At 31.8% G+C, this 15,138-nt stretch overlaps 2 protein-coding genes across 3 annotated transcripts; one reads left to right on the forward strand and one right to left on the reverse strand.

The window, feature by feature from the left end:
- The first annotated feature begins 1,740 nt into the window (after positions 1 to 1,740).
- LOC141720967 (uncharacterized) lies at positions 1,741 to 5,299 on the forward strand. Its single transcript, XM_074523684.1, has 3 exons — positions 1,741 to 2,315; positions 2,491 to 2,874; positions 4,549 to 5,299. Exons 1-3 carry the CDS (start codon positions 1,923 to 1,925, stop codon positions 5,065 to 5,067), a joined length of 1,296 nt encoding a protein of 431 aa, XP_074379785.1. The 5' UTR covers positions 1,741 to 1,922; the 3' UTR covers positions 5,068 to 5,299.
- Positions 5,300 to 10,811: 5,512 nt separating this feature from the next.
- On the reverse strand, positions 10,812 to 12,966 carry LOC141720968 (myb family transcription factor IPN2-like). Of its 2 annotated transcripts, none has more exons than XM_074523686.1 (6): positions 12,642 to 12,966; positions 12,397 to 12,473; positions 12,138 to 12,198; positions 11,973 to 12,039; positions 11,781 to 11,823; positions 10,812 to 11,677 (listed from the first exon to the last, which is right to left on the reverse strand). In XM_074523686.1, the coding sequence occupies exons 1-6, from the start codon at positions 12,835 to 12,837 to the stop codon at positions 11,030 to 11,032; spliced, it is 1,092 nt and encodes a 363-aa protein (XP_074379787.1). In that variant the 5' UTR covers positions 12,838 to 12,966; the 3' UTR covers positions 10,812 to 11,029. The 2 variants fall into 2 exon arrangements, with proteins under 2 accessions (XP_074379787.1, XP_074379786.1); XM_074523685.1 differs by having other exon boundaries at positions 12,129 to 12,198.
- Positions 12,967 to 15,138: the final 2,172 nt, after the last annotated feature.

The raw sequence follows: 15,138 nt of genomic DNA on the forward strand, positions 1-15,138 counted from the left end.
AAAGGAGAAACTCCCGTTAGTCCATTCCCAAACGATACATTTAGTCCATTCCGTAACGGTACATTATTTATTAATCTTTAAAAGAAATTCAAAAACTTTATAAGTTAATTTCCCATATATTGCTAGACTGTGCCTTGCACAGGTTATTATGGTACTTGTATCTGATAATGAGATGTAGTTTTAATATTATAACTAGCTCTATTGCCGGTGCGGGACACAGACATATTTTAAAATATTACAATTTTTTTATTAATTTTGGTGTATTTTTGGCATATTTAAAAATTTAAATAATTGATAAATATCGAGGATTATGAACCTTATTTTGCTCTGTGTTGTATTCGAAAAAAGTTTCTAATGGCAGCTATATTATTGTCGATTTACCTCTTCATATTTGATACTGTATAATGAAAAAATTTGTGTTGTATTAGTGGTAATTTTGTGTAACACACGTGGATAGTGTAGTGTATATGTCACTATATACTATCGACGTGACAAAATATATTTTGAACTCCAAAATACGTTTTTTGTATTATATTGATAAGAATTTCATGTAATATTACACGTACAGGATGATGTATATGTGATTATATTATTGTATATTTTATAAATATGTATTTGATGTTTAAAGTATGTTATAAAAAAATATATTAAATGTTAAACAATTTAAAAATATTATGTTTTGCAAGTGTACCCTAAAATTATTTAGTGATAATTTCTCTTAAACCATAATTAATTTAATACATGATATTAAAAAATTGATGTAATATTTATATCAATAATTATTTCAGATATCTAATTTTTAATTAAATTTATCACATTTTAAATTTTATATCATTGAAAATAACATATATATACATATATGTGTGAGTGTGTATGTAGCTATTAATTACAAAATAATTCATATGTTTTAACGAAGATTAGCTATTATATATATAATAGATATTAAATAAAAAGTGGTATAACGAGTATTGTTAAACACAGATATAAAAGAATTATGTATAAGTTTATTAAAAAAATTACTCATAACTAAATTGTCAGACCTTAAATTGCAGAGTTAACTGCACCCCAACTTTGCTCGAAAAACAAATATGTACCAAGAGATTAGGAATAGCAATTTACGGTACAATTTTTTTGGTTACATTTGTAAAAAAAAAATCCCTAAATAGTTATTATATTTTTCATTTCAATACATTTTTATAGAGTTTTTTTATCTATACTCTTATATATTTAGTTCCAATAGTTGATTTTATATTTAACGGATACACACATAACTCATTCTTAAATGTAATTATTAGAAGTAAACATGAAAATAAAATAAAGAAATAAATATTTATTAATATGTATATTTTTTGTAAAAATGATAATTAAGTTTTTTGTAAATGTAATAATTGAAAAGAAATAGAGAGAGTAATGTTTTTTTTTGATGATTAATGTTTTTTTTGGTGCAGATTTGTTGCACAAACTAAACTTTGATCCATGAAGTGGGACCAGTGTCCAGTGATGAGTGATGAGCATAATAAGACAATTAAAGGGCTTGCTAATCCCTGGAAAGCCTGTCACGTAGACGGGCCCATGACAAATAATGCACCCTCTCTACACTAAACAGAAACAATCTAAAAAGCAAGAAACATCAAGTAAACCTAGAAAAAGACTAAATCACCTCTAAACTAAACGTTAAACATACTTTAATTGATTCAAACATGTTTATCTACTCTGTATCTGCTGCAGTTGGGACAGATAGGCTGTCCTTTTTGTTCTCTAGTTTTCTACCCTCCATAAAAACAAACTTTCTCTATTTACTCCTCCGTTTCTTTGCACACATCTCTCTATATTAAACTGGCTGCCTAACTTTATTTACATAACAATCCAAGTTACAAAATTTTGGGTAAGATTTTATTTTCTTACTTGAAGAGTCAAGAAAAATGTCTAGAAATAGTTGTAGCAGGAAGCAAAGGTGGTGTGCACAAGTACCATTAACACCACTTCTTGAAGGTCCAGATTTGGAAATGCAAGAGTATTATGAAGGTAACAAGAAGGAAAGTTCTTGGGAAATGATTAGAGAGTGGTTTAAAATTCAGAAAAGTTCAGTCAGCCCAGAAGGTGGAAGTGGTAGATTTAGCTCTCCTTCTACTTCTTCAAATTCTTTGGCATTTGGAAATGGTGGTAATAGTAATTATTATGTTAGTCCTGCAAAGAGACATGATTTGAGACTTTTGCTTGGTGTTTTGGGATGCCCACTTGCTCCTATTCCTTCATTGAATTTCAATAATGAAAAGCCAGATCACAACCATATGATCAAAGATAACATTCCCTGGGTGGGTATCTTAAAATGTATTTATATTTGAATATATTAGTACAAGTTTGTGTTGTGATAGATATATTTGTGTTACTTTGTTACCAGCAGGGTAGAGTCTGCGTACATCTTACTATTCGATATGTTAGGTGTGGTTTAATTTAAATCTTGAATGGTGAAATGATTTTTTTTTCCAGGAGACATCAACAGCATATTACATAATACAACAATACTTGGCTGCATCAGGGTGTTTAAAATCGTCGAAAAATGGGAAGAAAAAGAAGAACATGTATGTGGCAGGGGTAGTGAAGATGACATGCTGTGAAACAGAGGTTTCTTCCGGAAAAGGAGTGAAGACAATGGGGAGGAATACAAGTAGTGGGAGTAGTGGTAATGGAGAAAATGTAATGGGGTGTTTTGTTTTGTGGGAGATGACTCCAGGGATGTGGTCACTTGAGTTGGCGGTTGGTGGTAGCAAAGTTTTGGCTGGAAGTGATGGAAAGATTGTGTGGAGGCATACTCCTTGGCTTGGAACTCATGCTGCCAAAGGCCCTCAAAGACCCTTAAGGCGCCTCATTCAGGTTTGATTTCCAATCTACTTATCCATAGAATGCATTTACAAATCAGACCATATTTCTGTTACATCTTAGTTTACCATGTCACATTAAGTTAATATTGTACAACACTTTCTTTGTTTGCAATTGCAACACGCTTCTTCACTCGAAATCCCATTTTTGATTTTGAAGAGTAATTACCGGAAATTGCCCTCTCATGTCAAGAGTGTTCTAATATCACATTAGATATGTTATTGATTATCTCACAATTATAAGGTGTCAAGAAAGAGGTTTAATATATGTACATTAGGTTTTTATATGATATAAGCTTAGATTTAGGAATGTTATGTACAGGTATTTGAAATGGGAACTTGAGAGGTGGTTCAATGTACATCTGAATCAATTGGATGGCCTTGCTATTTGTGGTACAGTTTAAGGACCACACAGACACACACTTAGAGCATAGAGGCTTTACACTGTTAAAGCTAAAAATGTTACTACATCAGTTCATGAGATTATTAAGGCTACAATCCTAATAGTGAATCTCTTGCACAAATCATTTGGAAAAGATGCTTATTTTGTTAATGTTGTTTCAATCTTAAAACTGCCATGATTGTCAAATTTGCAAGATTGGTATCATCTGAGTTCTGAAACCATATGTAGTGTAAAGATTGTTTGAATGATGGTCTAGATAAAGGCTATTTTAATTCACAATTTCAAGGTGATTAGCACAATTCCCAAGGAGTTTATGTAGGTGGTAGGAGTGTAGTTCTGACATGGAGAGGACAAGTGTCTATGCTTTAGCAGACACCACCATGTTTTAATTGAACTCTTGGGACTCTCTTCTCTGTATACTCAGACTTTGGTTTGCTAATGAATTTTTATTTATTTTCAGAAAAAATAAAAATGTGTTGTGTATGTGTGTTCATGAGAATGGGGAATGAGAAGAGCGCACGTGAAGATTCAGTTCCTGAATTTGATTAGTGATGTCACTAACTGTAGTGTGTTCAATTTCTTGGGATCTTCAAGGACTACACTCCTACAATTCCTACACCTTATTAAAGTAACACCCAACAGTCAGTAATAGCAGCTTTGTCCCTTTAACTTTTGCTTTTCTGTCTTTTGATTTTTCAATACTAGTGTTGTAGCATTGCCAGTTCCTGATGCTGCTACCTCTTCTTTTTTGTTCAAATTTTGCAAAGTATTTTGTTCACACCTCTTTTAGATGGAGTAAACTTCACTCCTACTCCTATTCTCCAAGTTGTTATCTTCCTCTAAAGTAACACAATCTACTTGGGAGTTAACTATTAACTAAAATTTCGATTATTTTAGAAAAATTATGTTAAACTGTCATTGTAAAGAGGGTTAAATGACCACTATTCTGTTCAAGATCGACTCGAATTTTGTTGAATAGGACTCAGAATCGGGGTAAAACAGGCACATATGATATAACCTATATGTCATTGAAATGAAAATTAAGCAGAGCGTGAGATTTATTTGTATTTGTAAAGAGCAGTGCATATAGTTGGAATGTACTTGGTTATACAATTATGGTTTTTTTTAGCATGTGTTGACCAGAAATTGGATTAATTTTAAATAAAAATGTTAAAAGTGTTTGGTAACACTTTTGGAGCTTTTAATCTGAGTTATGTCATGTACACTCTTATCCGAAAGACTAACATACAGGTTCTGTTCATGCAGGGTCTTGATCCGGAAAGCACAGCAAGTTTATTTGCCAATGCACAATGCCTTGGCGAGAAACGAATTGGAGACGAAGACTGCTTTGTTCTCAAAGTAGCAGCTGATCGTGAGGCCGTTATGGAAAGAAACGAGGGACCTGCCAAAGTTATAAGACATGTGTTATATGGCTACTTTAGCCAAAAGAGTGGGCTCTTAGTTTACTTGGAAGATTCACACCTCACCAGAGTACAAGCACCATTAGAAGCTTCACCTAAAAACAATGCAAATGAGGCAATTTACTGGGAAACAACAATTGGAAGCAGCATCGGAGATTATAAGGATGTTGATGGCTTGTTAATTGCTCATCAGGGGCGTACAATTGCCACAGTGTTTCGATTTGAAGAGGAATCAATGCAGCATAGCAGGACTAGAATGGAGGAGATATGGAGGATAGACGACATTGTTTTCAACGTGCCTGGATTGTCATTTGATTCGTTTATCCCCCCGGCTGATATATTTGACAACTTGCCATCTCCATGAGCTCAATTTGAATTGGTTAACCATATATAGTCTACTTTTACCAGATGTAGGCAAGGTAGACTTTTTTTACTTAATTCTGTAGTACATTTTCTTTGAAGTGTTGGGAATAATGTATATTTCAGCTTCTTGTTTCGGTGGAATTGTGTTGGTATAGAAAGAGAAATGAATCTTGTACAATTCTAAATCTGCTCTGTTTTAATTTTAGTGGCATGTTATTGTTTATGCACATGCGGGCCTAGAAACTAACATCTGTAGCTTTCCCAAGATTGAAGCCCAAACTAATGAGGGATGGCTTGAAATTATCAAAATAATGAAAATAAACAGGTGATTTCAGAAGACACGGAGAAGAAAATTTGCAAAGTTTTGGCTGTACTTTTTAACCTGTGCTTATGAGTTATGAGTTATGATCATGTGATATATTTTTTAAGGGATATTCTGTATTCAAGCAAAAAAATTATAAACATTCGACACAAAAATTAAACATTAAAAAATTTATATTAAATAAGGGGAAGGTCCTGGCAGAAAACTTTTATACAACAAACGACTTTTTGTCCGTCAAATGGTTAACGACTATAATAAAAAAAAGCTATACTATAGGGATCGTGGACGTTGTCTGGGTTCTGGAGAAATTATCTTTTTACCCTTTTATCACAACCGCGGACATTATTCACGGTTGAGACCTGATGTTAATGGGGGGTCCATTTTCACTTAGTAAATAAAAACTTATTTTAGGTCTCAACCGCAGACAATGTCAGCGGTCCGTGAAAATTAATTTCTCCGAACCGCGGATATTAAAGTTAATTTTTCCGGAAAGTTAATTTTTCCGGACCGCTGACAATGTTCGCTGACAATGTTCGCTGTCCCTATATATATTTTTATAATCGGATAAAAAATCGTTTATTGTATAAGTGCTCCTAGACAACCTGTCGCGGTTGCCGGACCCTCCTTTTTAAATAAACATTAAATGTAGCCTCTTGTAAAAAGTATGCAAGTACTTAAAAAAACAATCTCATAGCCTGATACAGAAATTAGAATAATGATTATCCACAAGTACTCAGATGCCTTCAATGATTGTGACAATAATATGTCCAAGATTCAAAATTTTACAAAAGATTGGTTAAGGTAATTCAACATATATAATTCCTTAAAGAAAAAAAGATAGAAGGATGGATACGGAACTGGTATATTTATATGGAAAATACTAGGGTATTAAATTAATTTCCAAAAAAGTTATAAAATATCACGTATAAGAGTTTTATTAGCTATATGAAAATGGACCCCTGCATTTACATCAAAAAAACCAATAAAATCATTCCATACTGTCACATAAGCCATGACACGTAGGGATGACAAAATAATCCGATCCGACGGATACCCGATCCAGAACCTGAAATTTTGGATTTACCGAACCCGATTTTTTGGATTTGGATTTGGATATGGATTTAATTTTTAAACCCGAAAATTTTTGGATTTGGATTTGGATATTAGGTATACCGATCTGAAATTCGATCCGAAATCCGAAACTCTATCCGAACCCGATCCGAACCCGAAATCCGAAAAAAACCCGAATTATTATATATATATATATATGTTAAATATATATATATAATATTAGAATTTTATATATTACACATTATAATATTATATAATATATCTATATTATAATATACATTATACATATTATTATATAATTTTTTGAACATATATTTTTATATTTATGTTAAATATTAACTAATTATAAAGTTTAATGAAATATAATTATTCAATCATTCAAACGGGTGATAATCTTTATAAGGTTAACAAAACATCTATTAGTAATAAATCTAAAAATATGGGTATCAATTAAGTTGATTTTTTAAATATTAGCTATACCTATAATAACACAATTAATAATGTGGTGGAGTCGTTGAAGATGATACGTTAATACTCTTTCTACAAATCCGCGTTTTCAATCCCAAGCACTTGAAATATCAATAATTACAAATTTTCATATTTCGGTTCATGTTTCGGGTTCGGGTACGAATATTCAATTCAAAAAAATTTCGGGTTTCGGGTATACCCGAATCCGATCCGAAATCCGATGGATCGGGTTCGGGTATTCATTTTCGGGTATTTTTCGGGTTCGGGTCGGGTTCGGGTATGGATAAAATTTTCGGATTTGGATATGAATTCTGCAATACCCGACCCGATCCGGCCCGATTGCCATCCCTAATCTCAAGTCATTTTATAACAAATTTTTGTATAATTTTTTGTGCGTTTAGCATTATTCTATTTATATATTCATATCTCTGCAAAGATAGGCAAGAATCCAATGTTTAAAATGATGGATATAAGTTTTATATCTAATGTGGGATATACATTATATGAACCTTAAAGTACGATCAAATGTTCTTTCCAAAAGAGTATGACCGCATATATATTTGTTTTTTTCCTAAAAGAAAAGTATGATTATATGTAAAATTACATCTTAATCATCCACAAGGACAGACAGGAAGCCAATTCTTATATAATTATAGCAACAAAACAGTATCCAGTAGCATTTTTTTATTGGGGCTCAGAGAGATAAAATGCATGGTTTTAACCTAATTCAAAATATCGAAATAGGTTAATAATCGGATCAGAAGGGATTAGAAATTTGCTAAAGTTTCTGCAGAGGGCTGGGATATATCATATATATGCATGATAGTATTTGCATGCAATGATGAACATAGAAGTAGTGAATGAATCTATCAATCTTTTGATGACAGAGTTGTGAGTACTTTGCTGCAGAGGGGATAATATAAAGGATGCAAGGGGGGAAGCTTCCTCGAGGTTTGCACGCATGGGAGTGCGTTGTTGTCTTCACCTTCATACTATCCCCTCCCTTTATTCTCCTCCCTCCTTTGAATCTTAACATAGAATGGAATATCTAAAAGCTTCCTTCCACCATCCGCCCCCATTTTTTCCAACCACTAACAATAAAAACAAACTACCATTACCAAAATCTCCGCGCAGATAACTCCACTTAATCCTTCACATCTTCACCATTGGTTAAGTTAAACACTTGGGTTGAATGACAAGTTTAACCTTTTTTTATATAAAATTATTAAAAATAATCATTTTTTTTGAAAATTGACCAACTATATCCATAAAATACCAGACTGTTATTTATTACCCAACTCTTAATAATTAAGAATATCTCATTTATGAAATACCAAATTAATTGTATCTTATATAAATTAGGATAGGCAATTGAGAGTATTAGGTAGCCTAAAATTGACCATTTTTGAATGGTTATTTTTGTAAAAATATGGTTATTTTTGTCATTTTTCCTATATATTTATTAGAAAAGTCTCCGATTTTGTTATGAAAAAATCTCTATAATATCGGGATGATAAAATTTAATTTTTTGACGATATTACTTTATCGAACATTTTTTATTTAGAATTTGGACTATCAAACTTGAATTACGATACAATCATTATTTTGATCTTCTTTTTTAAAAGATTTAAATTGAGTAAAATTAATAAAGTGAAAATATATGATCTACTATTCCAATTATGCATCATAAATAAAAGAGAAAAGGAAAAAATTATCAAAATACACCATTTTAAGGTTTCAACCGCAAAACCCATAAACCACTTTTAAATATTTTACACATTTGAATTTCAGAAGTAGGTATTTTGGCAGAAACACCAGAAAAAAGAGATAATATATTATCATTTACAAAACCTCAGTTTTCGTGGTAGATCATGAGCTCATCTACTGAGAACCGATAAACAATTCGAGTATGATTAACAGACTAGACCTAACAATTCGGTTAATCGGTTCCCGATCAGATCATTTTTGGATCATATTCATATTCAGATTATGATATATTTGGTAATTATTTGAAACAGATCGGATGTGATCTGGTTCGAATCTAATTCGAAATAAAATCAGATTAATATCGGATAAAGTTCGATTCAAATAAAATTCGCTTCGAATATTTTCGGATCATAGCTTATTAAATTTTCTAATTTATGAGGCTTAAAAATACCTTTTTTCATTAAATTTAGTATTTTTAATATAGTATAATGTAATTTTATAAATAAATATGATTAAATAATTATATTATCATTAACATAAAGTTATTTGAAGTGTGAGTTTTGCTTTATTTCAGGTTATATTCGGTTCGGCTAATATATTACTCGATTTTGATCGGTTTTAAGTTAAAATCGGATCTTGTATTTTAGATTATTTTCAGTTAAATTTTATGTTCGGGTAATTTTTGAATTTGTTTAAATTGCTTTTCGGATAATAATGATCGATTCAGATCTCGGATGGAATCTCATTTCATGAATTTCGGTTGGATTTATTTGATTCCAAACCCATTTTTTCAAATGATACAAGTCTAAGTACATATGAAAAAGGTACTAAACCTTTATTGTGGAATAAGAATAAGTTGACAATATATCTAGTATTATTAATACTCCCTCCGTCCCTCTCAATTGTTATCGTTTCTGGGAGAGTGTCCGGCACGCATTTTAAGATGAAGAGAAAGTATAGTTCATTAACTTTTTTAAAAAAAATTATTTTTTTAATAAAAATTTAAACATTCTATTTTTATACAGAAAAAGAAATTTTTTGAGAAAAGTTATACAACTATACTTTCTATTCATCTTAAAATGCGTGTCGGACACTCTCCCAGAAACGATAACAATTGGGAGGGACGGAGGGAGTACAATATTAGACTGAGACTCTCAAGTCCCGTGAACGGAAATGTTAAAAGGTAGACGCGAGAAACCAAACTCCGGCGGTCGTCAGGAACAGAAGGCTGAAAACGATAAATTACAAGTAACTATCAGTGTTAAATTACTTTAAATCATAGTTAACTTACAGTCTAAACAAAGGACCTCTTAATTAATTTATAGTCAACTCAAATACTGTATGTTAGTAAGTAGTAACCATATGTTTCTAGCTTTATCTTCACGCAACATAAACAAGGGCAACATGCAAAAGATGGAAGTAATTGGTGAAAAAAGCAACTAGGCACGCAGTGTTAATGATGGCCTCTTCATTTTGATACCCTCCATGGCCATAGAATAGTATAATATTTATGGACTACTAAAGCTTAAAAAGGCCATGCATCAAAGTTTAGATACTCTTTGTCGGACTTCGGTACTCTCTCCCTTCAGACCATAACTAGGCTGGCTACTTCTTCTTCATCAGCTTCTGAAAACCCTACAAAGGAGTTTCCAACAATCATCAAACTAAACTGTCCATTTTGCTCGACTCCCAATGATATATGTTTACCAATATTCTGGTATTATAAACTGTCCATTTTTGTTATGTCTGTTCCCCAAAAACCTAATCATTTCTAGCCTTTTCTTTTGATTGTGTCACTCATATCATTGTGTTGTCTTAATTCTTCATTTCAATGTGCTTTCATTTGCAATCATATGGAAGCTAATAACTAACTTAAAAGGCACTGCTGGTCGATATTAATAGCGAATTTGTTTATGAGCATATATAAAACAAACAATCATTATCACTCAATTAGACCTAGATTTCACTAAAACCCCACAAGAAGCAAGCATTTAATATATAACTAGAACTTGTTTTAGACCATTTTCAAAAGTTGCTTCACATGCATAATTATAAATTAAGACCATATACATGAAGATAGGTATTATCTTCTGCCTGATCTATCATCCATGCACTTGATTTCATATTCATGTAAAAACTTAAAGACCAGAAATCGTAAAATACAAGTATTCAAAGAGTTAATAAACAACAGTCCATTCATAGTAATTGCATGCATTGCATTGCATATTATTACATGATGATACTCAAGCCAATCTCCTTATGTCAACATATACTTAAATACTTTAAACATTCCCAAAAAAAGTGTATCTGAGACTCCATAACTAAATCTCCAAGCAAATGCAATTAGGTAAAGTCAAGTATAATTCTCATAAGCAACTATGTTATTTGTAATATTTCACCCAAATGGAGAAGTTCCTCTTGACATGCCACCACCAATCATAGGGCTCATCCTTTCTGCCTGAAGATTTGGTCTTCTTGGGGATGGCCTTTCTAGTTTCGATGATGCATCAAATTTCTTATCGTCAATGGTGATTCCGCCAGCTACTGGTTTTCTTTCATACATATCAGCTGCAGAATCCATATCAACACCTCTCTCGATTTGAATCTGATCATGATCACTTTTAAAAGGATCATGATCTTGAGAGACGAGACAAGAAGCTGCACTTCCCGTTAGTTCATGAAGACGAAGATCTTCAGACCAGATTATAGGGCTCTTACCACTACTACCGCTAGTGTAATTTGAGTTAGGCCTCTTTTTTCCAATGCAGATGTTTGGATCATTGTTTGACATAAATCCATCAAGTGATGATGATCTATCCATTGTTTGTTGCAGTTCAAGTTGTTGGTCACTTCCATATAAATTAAGATCTTGAAGAGATGGGAAGTTGAGGTGATGGCCATACTCTTTCATGCCGGAAACATGGTCACTTTTGTATGCGGAATTTGCCATGTTTTCACCAACAAGAGTTTGGCAAGCTTTCTCAAGGATTGTCTGCATGTACTTCCCTTGAGCTTCAATTCTCAACTGGAGGTGTCTTTGCACCTATTATATAATGGACATTTCCGAATTTGTGAATGTATACAATACAAATGATTTATAAAGCGAGAATTTTAGTTAAATCCATAAAATGCATTTGATCGCATACCTCTAGTTGTTCATGCAGTCTTCTCTGGACCTCCATTTGCATCCTAGTAGAATTAAAAAATTACATATCAGTGCCATTAAATGAACTATAACTCTATTAGAAACCGGGCACCAAACAAAATATAAAACATTTTGAAAGAAAAGAATTGCAACTTCTGTGCCAAATCATAAATTCTATAATTAATAAACTTACTCGTTCATGCTACGGGCCATCATTCCAGAGGAGGATGCAGAATTTCTCTGGAGTTCTAATGCAGATGCTAGAAAGTATAAAAAAAAAATCACAAACTATAGGTTAATTTTGGCAGAAATGAGATATAAAATTAGCAAATAGCTACAAAACAATCACCTCTCTCACCATCTTTAATTGAGTGATGATCACTAAATTCCTTGTGGGGCTGCTTCCCAAGCCTGAATTTCTAATCAAAGCAATAAAAATCCCAATAAGTAACACAACAAGCAAAAAGAAGAGATGAAAACTGCATGACCCTAGCTAAATGATGTGGTATATTTTACGAGAAATAGACCAAAACAAAGAGACTAAAGTGAAAAATGAAGCAAAAGAAAAAAAAAGGGGAAGAAGTATAAGAGTTGGAAAATTTGTCTCTTGTTCAAACCTGAAGATGACTCTTTAGATGATAAAGAGTAAGACCCTTCACACCCATAACTCTCATTATCGTCTTCGGGGTAGCCTCTGCAAAAAAATTAAAAATTAAAAAAAAATAATATCAAGATGATCAAATTAAATAAATTTTTTGATCCTGCTGCTAATCTTCATCTAGACAATTTAGTGAGGGTTTCAGAAGAACTGATAATTAGACGATGTGGTAGTGTATGCAGATTTAGGTATAGAAGAACATACTATCTGGTCCCCCGAGTTGAGTAACAGCATCGACAAAGCGTTCATGGAGCTCAACAGTCCACCGGAGACGAGGTTTAGGATCAGTAGTGAGGACAAGACCAGAGTCGCCTTGAACACATGCTGACATGCCTCGATTATCGTGATGTGAATTCATATTTGTATTAATATTATTTGCCTTCTTCGAGGAATGGAACATTCTCTCTCCTCCCCCTTTCTCCCTTGTTGAGAGAGAGATTCAGGAAGAACAAATGCGATGCAAACACAAGGAGAATAAGGTGCGTTTTTTAACGAGAGAAATTAAAGCAAGCAACCCCTCTAGGGCCTCTACAAAGAATATAGTAGTAAACTAATCTATTATATATATATATATATATATATATATATATATTAAACATTCTATATGTAAACAAAATAGAACAATGTGTGCTCGCTATTTCCTTAGAATTTTTTTAACAAAAATACTTGCAAACCACATGAAAATTCGAACACGACATAACCTCCAATTTAAACAAACAACTTCATCTATCCTTCATAAAACGAAAAAAGTAGTATACAAAATCATATTTTTCAAAATATTTTCATAAGGTTACAAAATTGCAAAAAAACTTTAAAAATAATCTTTTTGACAATTTTTTTAAAATTTAAATAAAAAGAGTGAATACCGATTACAAACACTATATACGAAAAGACTTTAAAACGTTACGTAAAACATGTATGTCTGATATTAAAATATTCAAAGGAAAGTAAAAATTACAAATATCTACTGAGAGCATCTCCAACCATAATAGTTAAAATGGTTAGCTAAATTATCATTATCTATAATTTTGTTGAATCCGTAAGGTCATTTGCTTCAGTGATATTAGCTATATTGATTAGCTAAATTCAACAATAATATGTTATATGTATTTTCAAATTATTTCATATATATGGAAATTTCACATGTTAAAATAAATTTAAATATTTAATTAAATACAAGTAAAAATAAAATATTTATTTAATGAAAAAATATTGAATATATATTTATATTATTATAATAAGACACTTATATGTGTTAAAAAATATATACTTATATATATAATAAAATTTATATTTATATTTATATTATATTTTATTATATTAGATTAGATTTATTAATATTTTTATAAATATTTAATGTTTCTTAAAATAATTAATAAAATTGGTCAATAAAAATCATATTTTAACACGTAATATAACATAAAGTTAAAATATTAAATATGAAATAAAAATTTAACACACACATATATATAAAATATGTATGTTTGTATTGCTGTGCAAAGTTAGGTTAAAATAAGGTAGAAAGTTGACAGAAAGCTGACGTGGATGTATTAGCTAATGGCTACAGGATCAACAGATATAGAAGATGGGATACATGATATCTAAATTTTTTGCTAACAGGTATTATGGTTGGAGTAGTATATTTTTTAGCTAATATGTATATTACTATGCTACCTAGACTTTTTAGCTAACAGTGGGTGATGGTTGGAGATGCTCTAACACTATTGGTAAGGCAGTAATTTGAGTTGGGCGACTGACGGTAATTCGAGTCGGGCGGCTTGACTCGGCTCGTTTAGTGAGGCGAGCTAAGTTTGAGTCGGAATAAATAAGTCGAGTTTGGGCAGAGGTTCCAATTCATTTAATTAAATGTGCCGTCTCGACTCGACACGTGAAATTAAACAATTCAAGTATGGGTTGATGTTTTGACTCGATCAAGTGTAAAGTTAAACGAGTTGGACAAACTCGCCTCGTGAAATTAAACGAGTCGAGTTCAGGTGGAGGTAAGTGTAAAATTAAACGAGTCGTCTCGCCCGATACGTTAAAACCGGTTCATTCAGCTAAAAAAACGGCTCGGCTCAACTCGACTCGTTAAAATTCCTTAAAATTGAACAAGTCGAGTTCGGGTGTAAATTTATACTAGATTTATTAAATAAGTCGGCTCGACTCGAATAAATTAATTTCGACTCGAATTACGCCCGACTCGTTCGACTCAAATTACACCCGTAATTATGGTTTTTTTCCTTTGTGAAGATCTAAGATACCAATTTATACTAATTTAAGCATTACAAGTTACTCAAAACTTTTTCTCACATTGAAATTATAGTAAATTTATTTGAGAAAAGAATCAAATATACTATACTGTTTTATGTGTGCGAGAGATCGAGGTATAACAGTATATCAAGTACACTACCTTTAAATAGTTAAAGTATATATCGGCGTATGATAGGGAGTGTATATTTTATTCAATACTTCAAAGGTAGAGAAATATATGTGTATCTTTCTAGTTTCTAGTGCTACCTACAAGTCTACAACTATAAGGGATTGTACCAAGACATCAATACGTCCATACGACATACTGACGCTATTTCATCATCAGTGCCGTCACGCTATCCTAATTCATACTACCTCAATCCTAATTGATTGTTACACGTATTTTGAATCTTTAATAAAATATAATTTTATAATATTTTAAAAAAAATTG

Source organism: Apium graveolens, chromosome 4 (genome assembly GCF_009905375.1).
Source record: "Apium graveolens cultivar Ventura chromosome 4, ASM990537v1, whole genome shotgun sequence".
Lineage (NCBI taxonomy): Eukaryota > Viridiplantae > Streptophyta > Magnoliopsida > Apiales > Apiaceae > Apium > Apium graveolens.

Coding starts and splice junctions, on each gene's coding strand:
- LOC141720967 (XM_074523684.1), top strand. CDS start 1,923: ATGTCTAGAAATAGTTGTAGCAGGAAGCAAAGGTGGTGTGCACAAGTA. Junction 2,316..2,490: donor TCAAAGATAACATTCCCTGG/GTGGGTATCTTA, acceptor TTTTTTTTCCAG/GAGACATCAACAGCATATTA. Junction 2,875..4,548: donor CCTTAAGGCGCCTCATTCAG/GTTTGATTTCCA, acceptor CTGTTCATGCAG/GGTCTTGATCCGGAAAGCAC.
- LOC141720968 (XM_074523685.1), bottom strand. CDS start 12,837: ATGTTCCATTCCTCGAAGAAGGCAAATAATATTAATACAAATATGAAT. Junction 12,040..12,128: donor AATTAAAGATGGTGAGAGAG/GTGATTGTTTTG, acceptor TATACTTTCTAG/CATCTGCATTAGAACTCCAG. Junction 11,678..11,780: donor GACTGCATGAACAACTAGAG/GTATGCGATCAA, acceptor ATTATATAATAG/GTGCAAAGACACCTCCAGTT.